We start from the raw sequence: 22,732 nt of genomic DNA on the forward strand, positions 1-22,732 counted from the left end.
ATAAAATGTAAATTACTAAAAAAATTAAAACTATTTTCAAAATTATTTTTTTTAGAAAATATTATTTAAGTTTTAATTAATTCTAGATAATCAATTTAATTTAAAATTCATTTTGATTTATTATATTTTTTTAAATAAATATATTCTAAAAAAATCAAAAGTATTTAATATCAATTATAATACAATAAATATATTTTTATATTTGACTGATTTTTAAATTCTAATACAGAAATTAAGGGGTGAATAATAAATAAGATTCCGGGGAGGTGACGTTTAGGCAAGAATTGACCTCAATTAAATTTTAGAATTTGATTTTAATAAAAAATGCATCTATTTTAAATAAAATTTAATAATTATTAATCTCATGTGAATTTATTAAAATTAACTTTTTTATGTTCTTTTATATGAAAAAAAAAGGGCTGGCTGACTGTTTTTATTAACTTTAAAAAACTAAAGCTTTGAAGTAAAACATAAATTGTATTGCATTATTACTTTTTTAGTATAAAATCAGATGCTTTTAATAATGAAAAGGAAATAAATTTTTAAATAAATGATTTTGAATGGAATAACAGTTATTTATTAAATTTTACTTACTTATCAAGTAAAAATAGATAATGTTGTATGAAGGAAATTTTTTTTCCTGGCTGGGATTTATTTAATAATTAAGAAAAAATACATATTTTTTATCATTAATTATTTTTTTTTGTTTAGTTAAATTATTAGCAATTTTTTAAATAACGAAAGAAAAAATAGTAAAAATTACAAACCTAAAAAATAAATTGAGAAAATGAAAGTTTTTAAATTACTTTTGATATTTATAGTAATTAAGATATCAAAACAAGAATAGATTAAGCAGATTTATTCAGAAATGCTTGTAAACTAATTGAACTAAACTAATACAAGCTATTGGGAGCCGTTATCAATACAAATTGCTAAAGATTAAGATCTGGTTTTTATTTCGTGCGGAGTGAACGGAATTGCAATTGTTGATTATTTAGGAAGTAAAATACTTGACACTATTAACTTTAACGGGCTATATGTCTAAAATTTCTAAGTTTCTCACAATGGCCAGATATTATTTTTATCTTTAAATTCAACAATTTAAGTTTATAAATTAGTTTTTGAGTACAAGCCTAACGATTCATTTAAAATGGTAGAAGTTAGCATGATTCAAGCTGTAGAGTTTTCTTAAATTATTACCCAAATGCTTTACGTAGAAGAGGTGGATATATTAATTGTTTCAGGGTCTACTGGTTTGATAGCTTCATATAATACAAAAAATAAATCTAATCTTTATCAAACTGCATTCTATTAACTTGATGCTCAATAAATAACAGGACTATTTCTTTCTAAAGACTTTTAGTTTCTATATGCTGGAGCATATTAATAAGGAATGTTTTTATTTAAACTAAATGATATAGCTGATTAAAAAAATTAAACTAATTTTATCCTAGCAGGAGAAGGATTTGCTGGTCTTTCAACCAATTATTGCCTACAAACAAGAGATTACTATGCATATTGCTATGATATATGGACTGGATTATATTTTTCTAATTTTATGTATCTAACATAAATTGATGAAAGTGAGTATCCAATAGCTTTGAATTTCACTTATTACTGGCCTGACTAAACTGTTATACCTATTATTTCATCTCTTTTTTTAAATTCTGCTGAATCTATTCTATTTTGCGGGGTAAGATCATACGGTATTTATTTGTTTGATATAAGATCACGAAATAAAATTTTACTTATTGAAGTAATTGGTTCAGACATAAACCCATTCTCTATGTAGCTCTCAAAAAACGAAATCTATTTATATGTATCAACTTCATCAAATATTTTTTCATTTCCTTAAGTATAAGTTGAACTGAATGATTATTTCCCTAATATATTCAATATCCATTAATCTAGCTTAAGTGAATTGGATATTATTTACAAGCCTCGCTGTTATGTTGACTTTTAAGATGAATATCTTTTTGGTGCTTTTGATTTCAATGGTCTGTATGTTTTTCCAACTTATAAAAACCCATACAGACTCAATGTGACTAGTTATTAGAATTACCCAATAAATTTAGATACAATTTTGTTTGATAAATCAGGAAAATATATTATTGTCCCCTCTTATTATTAAGGTATACTACTTTATATTTACCAATACTCACCTCTTGATAACAGTAAATAGTAATAAGAAATATCACCATTAAATATGAAGTTAATAGGTTAGAACAGCTACAATAATACATTCTATTCTGTAAATATGGCATTCAGTGTTGATAAGACTATTGCTGCTCAAGCAGTTGAAAAAGAAATTATTATTTACAACACAACAGACATACTTAGTATTTAGGTTTTATCTGTCTGGTCAAAACCTGGCTTTTTGGTAGCAGATATATATGATCTTTGTATCTCATTAGACAATAGATGGATTATAGGTGTTACCTTAGGCTAAGGTTATTTTATATTAAATATTTCTGACAAAAATAATCCTATCTTAGCAAATCATCAAACTTTTTAAGGTGGTTTTGCTGTAGTTACTTCAGCTTATTATAATTTCGCTTATATCGGAGAAGGTTCAAAAGGTTTTGCTATTTTAGATACATCTGCTCTTCCATAAATCAAGTTTGCTTCCAGGATAAGCCTAACTGGGTTCACCTTTATGGTATAACCAATTCAAAATGAAGATTATATTTTAGTAACTTAAAGTGATAAAGGCACGCTAACTCTTATTGATATGAGAGACAAGTACAATCCAATAATAATATACTAACTTCTTTATTTTAATCAGTAAGCTTAAAGTGTTTGCTTATGCAATACTCTAAATTATCTTTTTGTTACAGTTTCCGATGGCATCTTAACAATGCCATATTAGAATGAAGTTCAAATACACACAGAAGTTTCTGAAATAAAAACATTTTCAAATACATAATAATAATAAAAACTCAAGTACAGCAAATAAAATTTTGGATCAACTAATAGTTCCAGAATTAATAATGAATATATATTTTAAATTGGTTAAACTGTTGCTTTAGATTTTAAAATTATCTATCCATAGAATTTAAATATGAAAGTTTCTAATATTTACATTTTATAAAATGGTAATATAGAGACACTTCCACCATAATTTAACTTCGATTCTAAAAATTAAAATCTTTAAATTTAAGTTACAACTGATTTGTTAGACAAAAACTAAATGGTTTCAAATTTAATCATAATATTAATTAAAACTTTAATACCAATAGATTAAACATCATTTTTTTACTCTTAAGAGGATTCTTATGATTTAGCTGTAACAAATTTAACCTAGTCTGCTCTGATTTTCTAAAGTCTTATACACCAGAATGTGATAAATATAGATGGTACTTTAAATCAAAACTTTGATGTCTAAAAAAAGTTAGTTTTAGATGCCTAACTCTAGAAATAACTGGTAGACCCTTCTAATATTTCAGATAGCTTATATCAAAATATTATTTCTTAGATAACACAAAAGGTAAGCGTAACACTGAAGAAATCATATTCATTCAATCCCTTTAAATTCTACGTAATTTCATCCTTAAAATTTGATAACAACAATAGATTTCATTACATATCAACTAATTCTTTACAGATTATTCAAGTTATTTTAAAGGTGAATAGCAACACTGGCAAACTAATTCATAAAAATCAAGACAGTGTTACGTTTTAATTATCAGATTCATAAGATTAGCTTCAAATTGAAGGCTCTTAAGAAAATGTAAACAAGGTTTTGCAATAGTATATTATATTTGCTAATGCTAGTGAAATTAATTAAAACACTTAATAGTCTATTCAAATTACTATTAATGATAACGTAAATAATCCTCTAAAAATTTCTATAAATATTTTTGAATGCTCTTTTATCGTCCTTAAAAAGCAACTAATTGTTAATAAATAACTAAATTTGTAAAAATAACTTGAATAATAATTTTAAAATGGTATAATTGACATAGAATCAAATATTGCAATATCTTTTTCCTCCTAATCATTTTTAGTTCAAGATACAAGTAAAATTACTTATTAAGCATATGTACAAAATGAAAAAGATGAATTTGTACTTATCCCTCCAAGCTTATGGCTTCAATAGTAAGGTAATGATAAACTTAATTTCAAAGGCATAACAACCTCATATTTATATGGTAATGTTTACAGATTTTAGATATAAGCGACCGATGGATATACAAAAGCCGTAGATTATTTTACAGTTTAAGTATACGGGATACCTTTTGTATATGCCTTGAATCTCTTACTAAAAATATTAGGCCCATTATTAGGATTTTTTGGAATATATAGATAAAGACACTATTTTTATAACATAATATTTTAAAGTAGAGTGACATTCTCATAAGAAGAGGTTGATTGTGGTGCAAAATACTAAAAATAGTTAATAATTATTGAAAATTCTCATGAAGAAGGTATGTACATAGTAAGAACTCTATTTAAAAAGATAATGGAGAATTCTTCATTCAAATTTTAATAGAATTAGCCTAGGGCACATACTCATTCAGTCTCTGGTGTATAATAAAAAAATATAGATAACTTATTTGAAAATAGAAATAGTAATAAAGAAGGATTTCAAAATGACTTTAAAGAATTTGAAAAATTTGAACATTAAAATAATTTTAACTTTAAAAAAAATACTAACAATATCCAAAAAGTATTATTGAATTTATAAAAAATCAAAAAATAAATAAATAAATCAAGTTTAGAAAGAAGATACTTGAATGAAAAAGGGAGTTTGGTACTGTCTCAAGCTATTTAGGATATTGTAAGCTTTAATATAATACCAAAAACTTATAAACAAAAAACCTGGTCATAATATGTTAATGATTTAACTGACACTAATTCTGTTTTATAAAGAATTATAAGAGCCTTAATATCTAGATATTTGCTTAAACTAGATTAAAAAACTCATATAATCTATGAATACATAAAAAATTACTGCTATTAGAATATCCAGCATAACAAAAATGATTGGTTTAAAGCAATAATCAATATATAGTATAAGAACAATCCTTCGCTAAAAGAAGTTGACTCAGATATAAACATTTTTCCTTCAATAGACTTCAACTATAAATAGTTACTATTTATATTTTAATAGCTCCATAAGACTGACAATACACAGACTTTAAAAATACCCAAGTCATTTAGCTAATTTCAGAAATACATTGAAACATACTTTTAGGATGTAAACATTTTTCTTTTAAGGGAAGTAATCTTTGCTGATGTTTTAGGGTTTCCTCAGTATAAACCTTCAAGTTTTTAGCCCTCAATAGGTAAGTCTATTTATGTTCATTCTTACAATATCAGTTAGATTATAGCTTATAAGAAAAGAGAGGTAAGCAAACACTTCCAACCAATATATAGATTCTTAAATATTGATTATGAAAAATACGGTTTTTCTAAAAATATGAGATTACCTTCTTGGCTTTAATTTGATTAAAGAAACGGAGTTATCTTCCTTTATGGAATACCTTAAAAGCAAGATGTAGAAGAATTACTTATAAAAATGTATGATACAAATAGATATGTTATACGATAATTTGTTTTAAAAGTAAATTTTAATATTCTGAGAAGTGATAAAAAGCAGCAAATAGACTAAATTTATACTTAATAAGAAGATTCTTCATAATTAGTTAGCTCAAATTAACAAAAAATATTTTCGAAGCTTGAAATGCCAAAAATAATTTCAAATACATTCTATGAGAAATAAGAAGATATTTTTTAAACTAATTCAGAATCTCCCTCTTCAATTTTCAATAAAAGAAGATTTGAGAAAAGCTTATCATAAAACATGAATTTAAATGAAATAAAAAAGAAAAAAACTGAATAAGAAGGAAATATTTTTGAAAATTGTGAATCAAATATCAGCGAAGAGCTACAATCATAAGATGTAAAAATGTTTTCAGAATTTTCAACTCACAGAAATTCAATTTCTGAAAAAGAAGCATAATAATATTTACAAATTATCTTAAATATCAAATAAGATGAGATTAACGAATTATGATGAAAATAAATTTATAACTAAAGTATATATTTTTTTATTTATTTATTTTCATGTATGAAGTTTAAAATTGAAAAATATTTAATTAAAAATAGATAATTAAAGTACAATATTCTTGTTGTTACATCAAAATTATTTTTAAATAATGCTTTTGAGCATTTTAAAATCAATCAGATAGATACATAATTTTTGTTTGATAATTTTTAAAAAAAATTATGATTTTATAAAAATTATCATAAAGGGAATTTCAATTGAACATTATAGGTTAGTATTATTTTATTTTTGGATAAATGACTATTAAAGTTGTTAGTTAGAAGTGAGGTGACTGACTAGTAAAAAAGATTAAAAAGTTTAATTGACCTCAATTAAATCTTAAAATTAGATTATAATAAAAATGCATTTATTTCAAATAAAATTTAATAATTATTAATCTCAGGTAAAATTTTTAGAATTAACTTTTTATATTCTTTTGTATGTAAATAAAGGGCTGGCTGGTTTTATTAACTATTAAAAGTTAATGTTTTGAAGTTAAACGTAAATTCTATTTCATTTATAATACTGTAGTAAAAAATAAAATGCTATGAATAATGAAAAGGTAATAAATTTTTAAATAAATGAGAATCCGATAACAGTTATGTATTAAATTTTACTTTATGAAAAATAATTAATGTTGTGGAAAGGAAATTTTGTTTTTTCCTTAAAAATTAAGAAAATAATACATATTTTTTATCATAAATTATTCCTTTTTCTTTTGTTCAATTATTATAAAATTTTTAAATAACGAACTAATAAATAGTAAAAATTATAAACCTAAAAAATAGATTGAGAAAATGAAAATTTTTTAATTCCTTTTGATATTTATAATAATTAAGATATCAAAACAAGAATAGATCAAGTAGATTTATTCAGAAATGCTGGTAAACTAATTGAACTAAACTAATGCAAGCTATTGGGAGCCGTTATCAATACAAATTGCTAAAGATTAAGATCTGGTTTTTATTTCGTGCGGAGTGAACGGAATTGCAATTGTTGATTATTTAGGAAGTAAAATACTTGACACTATTAACTTTAACGGGCTATATGTCTAAAATTTCTAAGTTTCTCACAATGGCCAGATATTATTTTTATCTTTAAATTCAACAATTTAAGTTTATAAATTAGTTTTTGAGTACGAACCTTATGATTCTTTTAAAATGATAGAAGTTAGCATGATTCAAGCAGTAGAGTTTTCTTAACTTATTACATAAATGCTTTTCACAGAAGAGATCGATACATTAATCGTATCGGGGTAGAAAGGCTTAATAGTTTCTTATAATACAAAAATTAAATCTACTATTTATAAAACTGGGTTTTATTAACTTGACGCCCAATAAATAACAGGATTATTTCTTTCTAAAGACTTTTAGCTTCTTTATGCTGGAGCAAATTTATTTGGAATGTTTTTATTTAAAATGAATTATGTAGTCGATTAAAAAAATAATATTCAAAATTAAACTAATTTTATCCTAGTAGGTGCAGGATTTACTGGTGATTCAACCTATTATTGCCTACAAACAAGAGATTACTATGCTTATTGCTATGATATATGGACTGGACTATATTTTTCTAATTTTAAGTATCTAACATAAATTGATGAAAATGATTATCCAATGGCTTTGAATTTCACTTAGTACTGGCCTGATTAAAATGTGATACCTATTATTTCATCTCTTTTTTTAAATTCTGCTGAATCTATTCTATTTTGTGGGGTAAGATCTTACGGTATTTATTTATTTGATATAAGATAACGAAATAAAATTTTACTTATTGAAGTGATTGGTTCAGAGATAAACCCATTCTCTATTTAACTCTCAAAAAATGAAATATATTTATATGTATCAACTTCATCAAACATTTTTTCATTTCCTTAAGTATAAGTTGAACTGAATGATTATTTCCCTAATATGTTCAATATCCATTAATCTAGCTTTAGCGAATTGGATATTATTTACAAACCTCGCTGCTATGTTGACAGTAAAGATGAATATCTTTTTGGCGCTTTTGATTATGATGGTCTGTATGTTTTTCCAACTTATAAAAACCCTTACAGGCTCAATATTAAAAGTTTTTAGAAGTACCCTATTAATTCAGATTCGATTTTGTTTGATTAATCAGGATAATACATCATTGCCCCCTCTTATTATTAAGGTATACTACTTTATATTTACCAATACTCACCCCTTGATAACAGCAAATAATAATAAGAGATATCACCTTTCAATATGAAGTTAATACGTGCCGATAGTTACAATAATTAATTCTACTCTATAAATATGGCATTTGGTGTTGATAAGAAATTTGCTGCTCAAGCAGTTTAAAAAGAAATTATTACTTATAACACAACAGATATACTAAATATTGAGATTTTATCTGTTTGGTCAAAACCTGATTTTTTACTAGGTGATATATATGATCTTTGTATTACATTAGACAATAGATGGATTATTGGTGTTACTTAAGGCTAAGGTTATTTTATATTAAATATTTCTGACAAAAATAATCCTATCTTAGCAAATCATCAAACTTTTTAAGGTGGCTTTGCTATTGTTACTTCAGCTTATTATAATTTCGCTTATATTGGAGAAGGTACAAAAGGTTTTGCTATTTTAGATACATCTGCTCTTCCATAAATCAAGTTTGCTTCCAGGATAAGCCTAACTGGGTTCACCTTTATGGTATTACCAATTTAAAAAGAAGATTACATTATTGTAACTTAAAGTGATAAAGGTACGCTAACTCTTATAGATACGAGAGACAAGTACAATCCATTAATAATATATTAATAACTTTATTTTAATCAGTAAGCTTAAGGTGTTTGCTTATTCAATACTCTAAATTATCTTTTTGTTACAGTTTCTAATGGCATCTTAACAATGCCATATTAAAATGAAATTCAAATACACACAGAAGTTTCTGTAATAAAAGCATTTTCAAATACATAATAATAATAAAAACTCAAGTACAGCAAATAAAGTTTGGTTGAATCAACTAATAATCCTAGAATTAATAATGAATATATATTTTAAATTGGTTAAACTGTTGTTTTAAATTTTAAAATTATCTATCCATAAAATTTAAATATGAAAATTTCTAATATTTACATTTTATAAAATGGTAATATAGAGACACTTCCACAATAATTTAACTTCGATTCTAAAAATTAAAATCTTTAATTTTAAGTTACAACTGATTTATTAGACAAAAACTATATGATTTCAAATTTAATCATAATATTAATTAAAACTTTAATACCAATAGATAAAATATCATTTTTTTACTCTTAAGAGGATTCTTAAGATTTAGCTGTAACAAATTTGACCTAATCTGCTCTGATTTTCTAAAGTCTTACAGACCAAAATATTATAAATTTAGATGGTATTTTAAATCAAAACTTTGATGTTTAGAAAAAGTTAGTTTTAGATGCCTAACTTTAGAAATAACTGGTAGAAACTTCTAATATTTAAGATAGTTTATATTAAAATTTTATATCTTAGATAACACAAAAGGTAAGCGTAACGCTGAAGAAATCATATTCATTCAATCCCTTTAAATTCTACATAATTTCATCCTTAAAATTTGATAACAACAATAGATTTCATTACATTTCAACTAATTCTCTACAGATTATTCAAGTTATTTTAAAGGTGAATAGCAACACTGGTAAACTGATTCATAAAAATCAAGACAGTGTTACATTTTAATTATCAGATTCATAAGATTAGCTTCAAATTGAAGGCTCTTTAGAAAATGTAAACAAGGTATTGCAATAGTATATTATATTTGCTAATGCAAGTGAAATTAGTTAACACATCTAATAGTCTATTCAAATTATTATTAATGACAATGTAAATAATCCTCTAAAAACTTCTATAAATATTTTTGAATGTTCATTTATAATCCTGAAAAAGCAACTAATTGTTAATAAACAACTAAATTTATAAACATAACTTGATTAATAATTTAAAGATGGTGTTATTGATATAGAATCAAATATTGCAATCTCTTTTTCCTCCTAAACATTTTTAGTTTAAGATACAAGTAAAATTACTTATTAAGCATATCTACAAAATGAAAAAGGTGAATTTGTGCTTATTCCTCCAAGCTTATGGCTTCAATAGTAAGGTAATGATAAACTTAATTTCAAAGGTGTAACAACTTCAGATTTATATGGTAAGGTTTACAGATTTTAGATATAAGCGACTGATGGATATACAAAAGCTGTGGATTATTTTACAGTTTAATTATATGGTATATCTTTTGTATATGCCTTGAATCTAATACTAAAAATATTAGGTCCATTTTTAGGAGTTTTTGGAATATATTAATAAAGACACTACTTTTATAACATAATATTTTAAAACAGAGTGACCTTCTCATAAGAAGAGGTTGATTGTGGCACAAAATACTAATAATAGTTAATAATTATAGGCAACTGTCATGAAGAAGGAATGTACATAGTAAGAAATCTATTTAAAAAGATAATGGAGAATTCTTCGTTGAAGCTAGATTAAAAATAGCCTAGAGCACATACTCATTCAGTCTCTGATGTTTAATAAAAAAATATGGATAACTTATTTGAATAAAAAAATATTAACAATGAGGAATGTGAAAATGAATTTAAAGAATTTTAAAAATTTGAACATTAAAATAATTTTAATTTTAAAAAAAATACAAACAATATCCAAAAAGTATTATTGAATTTATAAAAAGCCAAAAAATAAATAACTTAATCAAGTTTAGAAAGAAGATACCTGAATGAAAAAGGGAGTTTGGTAATGTCTCAAGCTATTTAGGATATCGTAAAATTTAATATAATACCAAAAACTTATAAATAAAAAACAATGTAGTAATACGTTAATGAATTAGCAGACACTAATTCTGTTTTACAAAGAATTATAAGAGCCTTAATATCTAGATATTTGCTTAAACTAGATTAAAAAACTCATATAATCTATGAATACATAAAAAATTACTGCTTTTAGAATATCCATCATAACAAAAATGATTGGTTTAAAGCTATAATCGATATATAGTATAAGAACAATCCTTTTATAAAAGAAGATGATGAAGAAATCAACATTTTTCCTTCAATAGACTTCAACTATAAATAGTTATTATTTATATTTTAATAGCTCCATAAGACTGACAATGCACAAAATTTAAAAATACCCAAATCATTTAGCTAGTTTAAGAAATACATTGAAACATACTTTGAAGATGTAAACATTTTTCTTTTAAGGGAAGTAATCTTTGCTGATGTTTTAGGGTTTCCTCAGTATAAACCTTCAAGTTTTTAGCGTTCGATAGGTAAGTCTATTTATGCTCATTCTTACAATATCAGTTAGATTATAGCTTTTAAGAAAAGAGAAATAAGTAAACACTTCCAACCAATATATAGATTCTTTAATATAGAATATGAAAAATACGGTTTTTCTAAAAACATGAGATTACCTTCTTGGCTTCAATTTGATTAAAGAAGCGGAGTTATCTTCCTTCATGGAGTACCTTAAAAGTAAGATATAGAAGAAATACAAATAAAAATTTATGACACAAATAGATATGTTATACGATAATTTGTTTTAAAAATTAATTTTAATATACAGAGAAATGATAAAAAGTAATAAATTGACTAAATTTATTCATAATAAGATGAGTCTTCATAATTAATTAGCTCAAATTAATAAAAAATATCTTCAAAACATGAAATGCCAAAAACATTTTTAAATACATTCTATACGAAATAAGAAGACATTTTTTAAACTAATTCAGATTCTCCCTCTTCAATTTTCAGTAAAAGTGTTAAATTAAGGAGAGAAATTAATAAATATTAATTATAAGCCACTAATTAAAATTAAATATAAAAGAATAAAACAGAATAAGAAGGAAATATTTTTGAAAATTGTCAATCAAATATCAGTGAAGAGCTACAATCATAAGAAGTAAATAGGTTTTAAGAATTCTCAACTCACAGAAATTCAATTTCTGAAAAAGAAGCATAATTATATTTGCAAATTATCTCAAATAGGAAATAAGATGAGATTAATGAATTATTATGATAAATAAATAAATAACTAATGTAAATATTTATTTATTTTTATGTAGTTTATTTTTTAAAAATTGGTAAATATTTAATAAATAAAAAAATTAATTTGCTAAAAATTTATATCAGTTGGAATTTATTTGTGGTTGTATGCATTTAATAAATATATATTTGGTATATTTATAATTAAATTTTAATAGTATTTTTTAAATAAATAAATAAATTATTTTGTGTGTGTGTGTGTGTGTGAGTTCGTTCAATGATCGTCTTAGTCTAAATACAAACTTTTAGAAAAAATTATATCTTTCTTGAGCATTTCCATGCATCTGTCTAGTTTAACTCCCATTGCATAATTTCCCATAATAATATAACCATTTCTTACATTTTTGAGTAAATTTTCAAGTCTAAGGAAGCTTCTTACTATAGCACCTTCTTATATAGATGTCATTTCGCAAATATTTTAGAAATCCATTCCATTCATCCATTAGTATACAACTTCAATTAAGTCTCTTATATAAACTTGATCAAACATATAGTCATCTTCATTACCACATTGAATAACCTAAAATAAAATTAAATATGTTAAGAAACTTACTCTTTATTTATTTATTTATAATTTACTCCGAATTAACATTCGTAAGAGATAACAGCCTTGACAGATTATATAATTTCTAGATAAGATTCCATAAAATTATCATAATTAGGATAGAAAGGGCTAAAGTCATCTATTGGGTCATATTTAACTGCACTTTTAGATTTAGCTTAACATACAAAACCACTTAGAAGAGCTGCTATGTCACATTCTTCTAAAGATTCAAGAGATTCTTAGAATATTACCTCTGTGACATAAATATTTTGTATTTCTTTAGCTATACGAGCCTTAAAAGTAGGTTTGTTAACTAAATCAACATAACCAAATCTTTTCAAAATCTTCAATTTACTAATTGCAAAATAATTATTTTAAACTTTCAAAATAAATAATAAAAGTAAAAATAAAATCTACCTTTCAAAACTTGTTCTTTGATTTAAGTCATTTTCATCTACTTTTTTAATAAGTTCTTCTAGATCAGTTTTAATTTACTTTCTTTCGAAGACTTGGCTAATATGCAAATCTTTGATATCACATTAATGACAAAGTGAAGTTTATATTGAGTCTAAATTATTATTTAGTGCAGATTTTGATATGTCAGTTGTGTTTTAGAATTTCATATCCAAGAATTTTTTCCTCTTCATTTTTTTCTAAACAAAATTAAAATAAAGAAATAAATAAATAAATTAAAGATATTTGAACAAATTTACAGATGAGATTTCTTCAGATAGAAAAACCTCTTTAAATTAATTTTTTTTAGAAATAAGCAACTTAACGCATGATTAAACATATTCTTAATCTTCTAATTCTCCATCTTCAATTCCAGGGTCATCTTCGTATATCTTACAAATGCAAGAAACGGGCAGCTTAAATATTTTGTAAGTATATTCTTTGTAGTCGTTAGATTCATCACAGTAATGGTGATTTTCGACAACATGTGAGTGGAATGCATCTTCTTGGAAATTAAAAATAGGTCCTTGTTGGACATCAATACTATCTACATATAAAACATATAGGAATCTGTCTTCGTATTTATCTTTAAGATTGATATAAATAATCATCCCAAAATAGAATTTGTAAACGTCATCGTACATGACACAGTAAGAAGGAAGCTCCATCTTTTCTACCATGTATGTTTTTACTTGTTAGAAATAGTTTTTATTTAATTATCTCATAATTTAAGAACTTTATATGTATTTCTCAATAGGAAGTTCATCGATTCCTGGAGGTTGTAATTTGCATTTCATATTCTTTAATTCTAAATATTTTAATTTAAGTTCTTTTATTTTCTTGATATTGTTTGGTAACTAAGCATATTTGTGATTCTCTTAATAACTTTTCTTCATCATATCAATTACATTAAGTACATTAGAATTAAGCAAGTTGATGATTGTTTCATATGTGATTTTAAATTTAGATTCCAAATATTATCCCTATAAAAAATATTATTTAAATTTAATATTAATCGAATACTAATTATTTATTTATTTACCTTAGTGTCCATTATGATATTTAAGTCATTTTTAGATGGAAGCTACTCAATTGAATTAACAAAAATTATAACATTTCCCTTTACATCTAAACCTCTTCTACCTGCTCTACCACTCATTTAAGTAAATTCTGATGAATTCAGCAGTCTTTCACCAGAAGAGTCAAACTTTTTAAGAGAGTGGAAAATAACTTTTAATTAAAATTAACAAATATTTTTAGTTATTTTTTAAATTTGAATTTTTTTTTCAATCCATCCAAAATTTAAAGAAAAAAAATATTTAGCAAAACATAAAACAAATAAATTTATTTAATCTGAAATTATTTATTCACTTACAATTTGATCTTAAAATATGAAAATAAAAAATATTTCTTTGAATAACAAAAAAATTGATATTAAACTTTTTTTCTGAGTTTATTTATTTTAAAAATTAATCCAGTTTTAAGAAAATAAAATGAAATTTTTAAATTAAAAAAATAAATAAATTTTGAAATGAAGTTAGTAAAGTCTTTACCTGTTTTTGTAGGCATATTAATACCCATAGCAAATGTTTCTGTAGCAATTAGAACTTTTATAAGGCTTTGTGAGAAAAGAATTTCAACAACTTCTTTCATGAAAGGAATAACATCACCATGATGGATACCTATACCTCTAAGAAGTAAATCTTTAATGGTTTGTATTTAAGGCACATTTAAATCTCTTGACTTAATCTTTCTGGAACACTACCTGAAATAATATTCTATTCTTACCTTTAATTATTTTTATATAAAATAATCTAAAAAAGTTGCTTTAAATTAATTGATATTTATTTACAGTTTCCTCATAATCACAAAAGTTAAGTTATTTAATTTAATTTGCTATTTCGTCTATTTTCCTTTTAGAAAAGCAGAAAATAACACAGGGTAGTAAGTTTTCATTTTAGCATTTAATTAGGAGTTACATCAAATTAAATCCTTCGTTTGTACTGCTTGAAGAATTGTAATCGTCTTCATCAGTGGATTTAATGAATTTTTCAGTGATTGCTTTCATTGTTCTTTTGTTTCTCATCGATGTATTTGTATTTTTTAGAATTCCTTTTTGATACTTTTCAAGCTTTAATGATTTCTTTTATGCAGTTAATTAATTCTTCTGATTCATGTATGTTTTTATAATTCTGTTCTTAAATTAGTCATAATCAGTGGCATTAAAACGATTGTCTCCTTGCTTAATTACTTCTATTGAGCCATTTAAATAAATAGAATGTTCTAAGGGAACAGGTCTAAAATCAGTTTTTTATACATAAATTTTTCTTTTTTTAGTTCTTCCTACCCAATTAGCGAATTCCATGTAATTCGGAACTGTTGCACTGAGCATTACAAAACCGACTGTCTCAGGAAGCATAATAATTGTTTCTTCCCAAACCAGACCTCTCTCAGGATTATTTAAATAATGAACTTCATCAAATATAACCCTATAAAATATAAAAATATAATTATTAGCTAACTAAATTTAATGAAATAATGACAGTGTTTTGTAAATAAACAATGAAAACATAACGTTTAAGAAAAATAAATAAATTGTTTACCATTCAATATCTCTAATTATATCGTTGTTTCTGTAGAGCATATTTCTCAAAATTTCTGTTGTTACAATTAAACAATTTGCATTGGGGTTGAGTTACACATCACCAGTAACTAGACCTACATCATCACCGTATTTTTACTTAAAATCTCTATACTTTTGGTTTGATAAAGCTTTAATAGGAGAAGTATAAATTGCTTTTCTATTAAGCTTTTTAGAAATAGCTATTGCGTATTCAGCAACTACTGTTTTACCTGCAGATGTATGAGCACAAACAAAAACACTTTCTTTTCTTTCTATTCTGTAAACTGACCTCTTTTGGAAAGCATCGAGCTCAAAAGGATATTATTACGCCATTTTTTCTTTGGGTACTTCCTCATAAAATTTAGCTAAATTAAACTGATCTTCGACTGCCCAATCGTAAGATGAAGACAATTATAATTTTTTTTCATTGATTTCTTAAGTATCCACCAATCTATTTTTAAAATATTTCATTTAAATTTGCATTTAAATAAATCTTATTTTTTAATTTAATGAAAATGAAAAAAATATTTTATAGATTTTACTTAATTTTATTAAATTATTCCATTTTATTTTGCTATCCTAGAGAATAAATTTGGTCTTCTTGCATCTCGAAGCTTTGAGATTTTAATTCTTCCTACATCTTTTTGACCTTTTCAAGTAGTTGCTATTCCTCAAATTGTATTTTTTCTTCTACTTTGTCTATCATAACATCAAAATCTAAATTTGCTAAAATTTACAGCTCATAAGATTATTTTAATTCTTCCTCTTCTTTTTATTCTTCTACCCACTCACTTTTTAATTGTTTGAAAATCTCTTCTGGGTCCATGTCTACAGTAGATTTTTAAATAACTTTGTGCTTTTTTGCTTCTTTTTAACCTGCTTTTTAGAAAATAGAAAGGACTCTGCTAAATTTATTCACTTTAATGAGATCTTCTAGTGAAAGCTAAGGAATATTAATTCTATTTTTAATGCTTTGCTATTTTTATCTTAGTTCAGCTAAGTATTATTCTACCTGATTTCCCAAGACTTAAAAGTCCTCAACTATATTATTTTGCGATTAATAACCTTAAACTTATTAAGCATTTATTTCTTAGCTTGCATTACCTTGATTGTAATATTCGTTTAATAATTACTAGCCTTTTTATTGTTGTTGTGTATTATCTTAAGATTGATCTGTTGAATAATTCTTAAATGAATTATTCTACACCATTTAGTCTTAAAATCCTGTAAATTCGTTATCCATATAATCATAGCTAAAAGTTGTTGTAAAAGGATTTTTTAAGTGTAAATCTACTTCATCTAATGCGCGCTTATAGCCTATATCTAACATTTCAGATTCAACTTAATTTTAATCGAATTAAAAACCCATTAAATCTACATCATGCTCATAAATATCTTTTAAAATTCTTCGTTCTAATTACCCTTTCTATAAAAAAATATTGAACATTTAACATTAAATTTTGATAAATTGAATAAATTACTTTAATATATTTTAAATCTGCAAAAGATTCTTCATAGTGAACGCTAGTGAAATGATTATTGAGATATAATTATGTATTTTATCTTTCTGGATTATTAATCACAACCTAAAAATGACTAGGGAGAGCTTGGTCTTTCACATCGAACTAAAATAACTGTTATTCAAAATCTAATATTTTTGGAATTCTGCTTTAGTTAGCATATATTAACCAGTCAAATGCCTAAAGTAGTTAATCTTCTTATCCATTCATTATTCAAAATCTATCAAAAAATTTAATAAAGATTTATTAATTTAAACTTATGTCTATCTTTCTATCTATCTATCTATCAATCAATCTATCTATCAAATTTTTGATATCTTTTTTTTTATCTTTTATGAACTCTCAAATAAATTATTTTTATTCCAATCACAAATTTTTCGATATTCATTTAAATACATTTAATAGAATATTTAAAGAATATAATCTTTTTTAAAATAAAAGAATAATAAAGAAAGATTTTTACTTTGAAATTAAAAAGTTTTATTTCGTTTTTATTTTTAGCTAATCAAATTGCAAGCTATTAATTGGATAAATTTCTTCATTCTTAAAAAAAAAAATCTTAATTAAGAGAAGATAAAATAAAACCTTTACTAATTTTATAAATAAAATAATTAATTAACTCAATCAAAATATTAAAAATAATAATTCTTTTTTATTTTATTTGAAAATTTTATTTAAAATAAGTAAGTATGTAATAAGTAAATTTATCTAATTCAAATCTATTTTTATTTTTTACTTTAATATTTGATATTTTTAGCTATTGTTAGATTTTAATTAAATTAAATTATTTTAAATAAAATAAAATATTTCTTTTATATTAAATTAAATTAGAATTAATTAGGTCTTCTATTACTCCAAGGTAGCTTTGTATAGTGACTTTTTATATTTTTTGCTAGCCACCTTAAATTATTTTATTTTTTTTGTAAATGATTTCAATAGCACCCTAATTAAAATTTGATATGGTCAATTTATTTTTTTATTAATATTTTAATCTATCAAATATCATATAAATTTTTATAATTTTTTTTAACTTATTTTTTTAGCTAGGTTAAAATAAAATTAAAATAAATCTTTCAAAAGTTTTACAAGCATTTATTTCCAAAAAATAAATTAATAACCATTAAATTACTTTCTTTATATTTCTAAAAAATATCTAGCTTTTATTTTCTAATAAATTAAATTATTTTTATCTATATAAGATTATAGATATCAGAATATAATTATGATTATTCAATATAAGAAGAGAAATAATTTAAAATGAAATTGAATTTATTTAAATGAAAAAGTTAAATTTACTTAAAAACAAAATATTATTAATTATGAAAATAGATTTTTTAATTTTACATAAATTTGGCTGTAGAAGAATAAATATTCAAAATGAAATTCATCGAATTAAAAATTTAGAATTAAATTTATCGAATTACAAATATTAGATTTGGTTTTGTAAAATACAACTGTAAATAATTAGAAGGTTAATAAATTTGATTTTTGGTTACAAATATTTCAAAGAAATTAAAATTTATTTAAAAGTGAAACTTTTTCGAATAATTGTATTTATTCTTTGCGAGATTTAATAAAAGTTTCTCCTTGAACATTTTGATTTCATATGGTATTAAATATTACGTTAGACTATAAATGTCTCACTTTTAATATACTTTTTTGTCAAAATTCATTAAATTAATCTCTTCCTTATTTATTACAAATTATAAAATAGAGTATTTTTGAAATTAATTGTTTTTAGATTTTAAAAAATAAATAGAAGAAACAAGCTATTAAATCTAAAATCTACAAATTTATTTAATAATTATGCCAATTATCTCTCGTATTTCCAGCTAATTTCGCATAATTACAATTTTTAGTTTAAAACGATTAATAGTTTTGATGATTATATTTATTTGATATTTTAATTAATTATTAGAGATATTGATTGATAGATAGATAGATAATATTTTGTTTAAAATCATTATGAACACCAAACATTAAAAATAATTTAAAAATTTAGTAGGAGACGATATTTACATCAAAAAGGATGTATAGACAAATAGGTATTACTTGTAAGAAGTATATTTTCCTTAGGAAAGTGTAGAAAGATTAGCAGTAAATTGCAAAAACTGGCCTGATGTCTCTGATAAAGAGTTTGAGCATATTTGCAGTGAATTAGAAGAATCTTCTGCTAAATCTATATAAATTTCTATGAGAGGACTCAATAAAATTAGTGAAGAAGGCTTCTAAAATCTTTAATAGGCTATCAGTTTAAATAGCCATTGCAAAGAGTTTATTTTGGATTTCGATAAATGTGAAAAACTTAAAAACAGTAATCTTTAGTAGATCAGTTAAGGACTTTCAATAAATGAATAGCTACAAATATTATAATTGAGCTTTAGATACTGCAGCCTCATAACTGATGAAGGAGTTTATTATATAAGCTAACTTTTAAATAGAAAGAAAGAGAAGTTAATAGATTTGAATTTGAATTTTGAGTATTCCTTTAATCTAACTGACGAAAGTGTTATGCATATTTGCGAATCTATTTAAGACAGTAACTCACTGCAAAGCTTTATGCTTAACCTAAATTCTTGCTCTGTTACAGATGTTGGGTTATAAACTCTTCAAAGAACAATTAGCTCCTGCTCCAAATTAAAATTCTTTACTTTGAAGCTTGAGCTTTGTGATAAAATATCAGATGTAGGATTGGCCGTCTTATCATAATGTCTGAATCAAAATAGCTCTTTGAAAGAGTTTAATCTAATTCTAAACTCGAATCATGAAATAACGAATAAAGGGATTAAGAAAGTAATTTAATAGCTTAGTTAATTAGCATGTAATTTATAATTAATTAATTTATCTTTGGAAAACATTCCTTAAATCACAGGAAAAGTGCTGAAATACATTAAAAATATTCAAATTCCAAATGGAAAAAAGCTCGAAAAATTGGTTTTAACTGTCAAGCAATGCAGTCAATTTAAGGAGTAAGCTTTTGAAAATCTTCAAACTCTACTTAAAGAAAAATAAATCTCTGTTGAATAAATTGTTCTCGATTTTAAAAATCAGAATTTCTTTTCTTCAGATTCTGATAATTTATCAAGCTATAGAAAAATAATTGATGAAGGAATATCCACTCAAAATAAAGTCCAAATACTTTTTGGTAACTCTCAGCAATTCAATGCAAATGATACTCTCCACATCCAATCTGCTTTAGAAGAGCTGAATCTGTCTAAAAAAATAGCTTTAACTTATTCTGAATCTGTAAAACAACCTATCTTAAGTGATAGTTATATTTTTTTGAGCTCTACAAACTCATTTGGACTAGAAACTACTCCTTGTAAAGAAAATTAATATTATTATCTTCAATTCAATGAAGATAAAGAGAATAAGGAGCTATAAGTATCTAAATTGAAATCAATAGTAAATACTAATCTAAACTAAAATATCAACAATGTTTCTTAGGAGATTTTCTAAACCAGATTAAATTTAGAAAGATGCAATTAGCTAAACATCTTAAAAGATGTTTACACTTGTGCAAGAATTTCATCTAAAAATTACACCAAATTTGATATAGAAATACATAAAAATGAGGTTAATGAAGAGTACTTTGAAAATTCTAATGAAACTGGAGAAAGTGAAATTTCCTAAAAATGCTCACATGCTAAAGATTTATTAGATTAAATAAATTTCTCCAGCTTCTTTTATTCAATTGTAAACTCCCTTTCATACAATTCTGTCAATATTAATATTTCTTATGGACTTATTAACGATAAAATAATATAAAGTATGTCTAAATCAATTAAATCCAATTAAAGTGTAAAAGATTGGTAATTTTATTTTGGAGAATGCAACCAAATTACAGATGAGAGCTTAACAATTTTCTTTGAAGACCTACAAGAAGCAAGCTAGAATATTAATTCTTTGATCATTTAATTTTTGAATTGCACAAATATATCTGATAAATCATTATAAAAATTAAATAATTTCATTGCAAATAATAAGAATACTTTAAAAATTGAGTTCATTTTCTCTAAATCGAACTTTATCTCTGACAAAAGCTTAAGTTAATTACTTGATACAATTTAAAATGATAAAGTTCAAAAAAGAACATTTCTCATTTCGTTCCTCTCCTGCTAAAAGCTTTCTCTTAAATAAATGGTATTGCTTGACAAAGCAATTAAAAAGAAAAATGGAGAAATATGAAAGTTATGATATAGTAATATAAATTTATTTTTTATGTCAATATCTCAGATAAAACTTTATTTTGCAACCAATATTAAATAATTTATTAAATTTTGATAAACTAATAATGAATTTTATACTTTATGTTTTTACACTCACTATTCAATATAATTTTAATTTCTTCAATAACTAGTTAATTAAAAAAAGATCTGAAAGAATTCATTCATTCAATCATATTCATCTTAGTATGGATTTATTTCTTTTCCTTCTGATTATTTTTCAAGTATATATAAAATTTTCTATCATCTGAAAACACAAATTGTTGAATTCAAATTTGAAAACAGATTAAAAAAATAGTTCTTTAGGTTTCATCTGAAAATTTTTGAATTAAAAAATGTAATAATGCAATAACAATTCTTCTTATTTTTAACTAAGTTTATAATTCTTAAATTTAGATAAAAAATTTTTCTCTTCGAAATCGTTTCAATTAACCATAATTATTTGAAAAAACTTTGAGTGGGGAGGGGAGTAAAGCTAATTATTAGGATTTTAGACTATCTAGTACTATTTTTTATTATCTTTTACGCATATTTTATTCTATATATTTTTCTGCTTATTTAAACAACTAAAACTAAATTAAATTCATAAACTACTTAGCTTTAAAATAAAAAAAAATACTATTTATATTAATATGCTATACAAATAATTAATAAATTTTTATTAAATAGTATTTTTTTATGAATAATTAAAACTAAATTAGTAATATTATACATACATACATGATTGATTGATTGATTCTCTAAATTCCTTTATTTAAATTAATAATAATCTATGGTAATTGATTTCACCTAATCGCTTTTTTGATATAGAATGCGGATATACCTTGAAGTCAAGATATTTTAATTAAACTTAGCTAAAAAATATTGTTAAATTAAATAATCTTAAAATCAAATTCTCATTTTTAAAAATAAAAAAATGTTATACTAAATATTATATATTTTTAACAACTTTGAACTTTATATGTTTCATCAATTTTTTATTTTTGGATAAAAGTAAATTAAAAAGTTTGAATGATCATTATTGAGATATTTTGATTAATAAAATAATAAAATATACTAATAATTATTAAGGCTAAGAAGCTTTAATTTTCCAAATAAAATAATTAAAATATACAAATATCAAACACCTACCTAAATTTTAAAAGTATTTCTTATTTTAATTTATTTAATTATATTACTTCAAATTCTTAACAATAAAATCTGATAATCTACTAAAAACTGAAAGATGT

At 23.5% G+C, this 22,732-nt stretch overlaps 4 protein-coding genes across 4 annotated transcripts; 3 read left to right on the forward strand and 1 right to left on the reverse strand. All coding sequences in view use genetic code 6, as the record gives it.

Moving 5' to 3' along the window:
* Positions 1-868: 868 nt before the first annotated feature.
* TTHERM_00628540 (calpain family cysteine protease) lies at positions 869-6,019 on the forward strand (the record flags this gene model as incomplete). Its single annotated transcript, XM_001019540.2, has 1 exon — positions 869-6,019. One exon carries the CDS (start codon positions 869-871, stop codon positions 6,017-6,019), a length of 5,151 nt encoding a protein of 1,716 aa, XP_001019540.2.
* A 908-nt stretch (positions 6,020-6,927) lies between these two features.
* On the forward strand, positions 6,928-12,111 carry TTHERM_00628530 (hypothetical protein; the record flags this gene model as incomplete). Its single annotated transcript, XM_001019539.2, has 1 exon — positions 6,928-12,111. One exon carries the CDS (start codon positions 6,928-6,930, stop codon positions 12,109-12,111), a length of 5,184 nt encoding a protein of 1,727 aa, XP_001019539.2.
* A 240-nt stretch (positions 12,112-12,351) lies between these two features.
* Positions 12,352-17,487, reverse strand: TTHERM_00628520 (DEAD/DEAH-box helicase family protein; the record flags this gene model as incomplete). The annotated part of the gene is made up of 10 exons (XM_001019538.2): positions 12,352-12,657; positions 12,717-13,035; positions 13,099-13,334; positions 13,395-14,117; positions 14,177-14,364; positions 14,688-14,922; positions 14,987-15,623; positions 15,738-16,208; positions 16,300-17,183; positions 17,239-17,487. 10 exons carry the CDS (start codon positions 17,485-17,487, stop codon positions 12,352-12,354), a joined length of 4,248 nt encoding a protein of 1,415 aa, XP_001019538.2.
* Positions 17,488-19,242: 1,755 nt separating this feature from the next.
* TTHERM_00628510 (hypothetical protein) lies at positions 19,243-21,465 on the forward strand (the record flags this gene model as incomplete). Its single annotated transcript, XM_001019537.1, has 1 exon — positions 19,243-21,465. The coding sequence occupies one exon, from the start codon at positions 19,243-19,245 to the stop codon at positions 21,463-21,465; it is 2,223 nt and encodes a 740-aa protein (XP_001019537.1).
* Positions 21,466-22,732: the final 1,267 nt, after the last annotated feature.

The sequence above is a fragment of the Tetrahymena thermophila genome, assembly GCF_000189635.1.
Source record: "Tetrahymena thermophila SB210 genomic scaffold scf_8254584, whole genome shotgun sequence".
Classification (NCBI taxonomy): Eukaryota; Ciliophora; class Oligohymenophorea; order Hymenostomatida; family Tetrahymenidae; genus Tetrahymena; species Tetrahymena thermophila.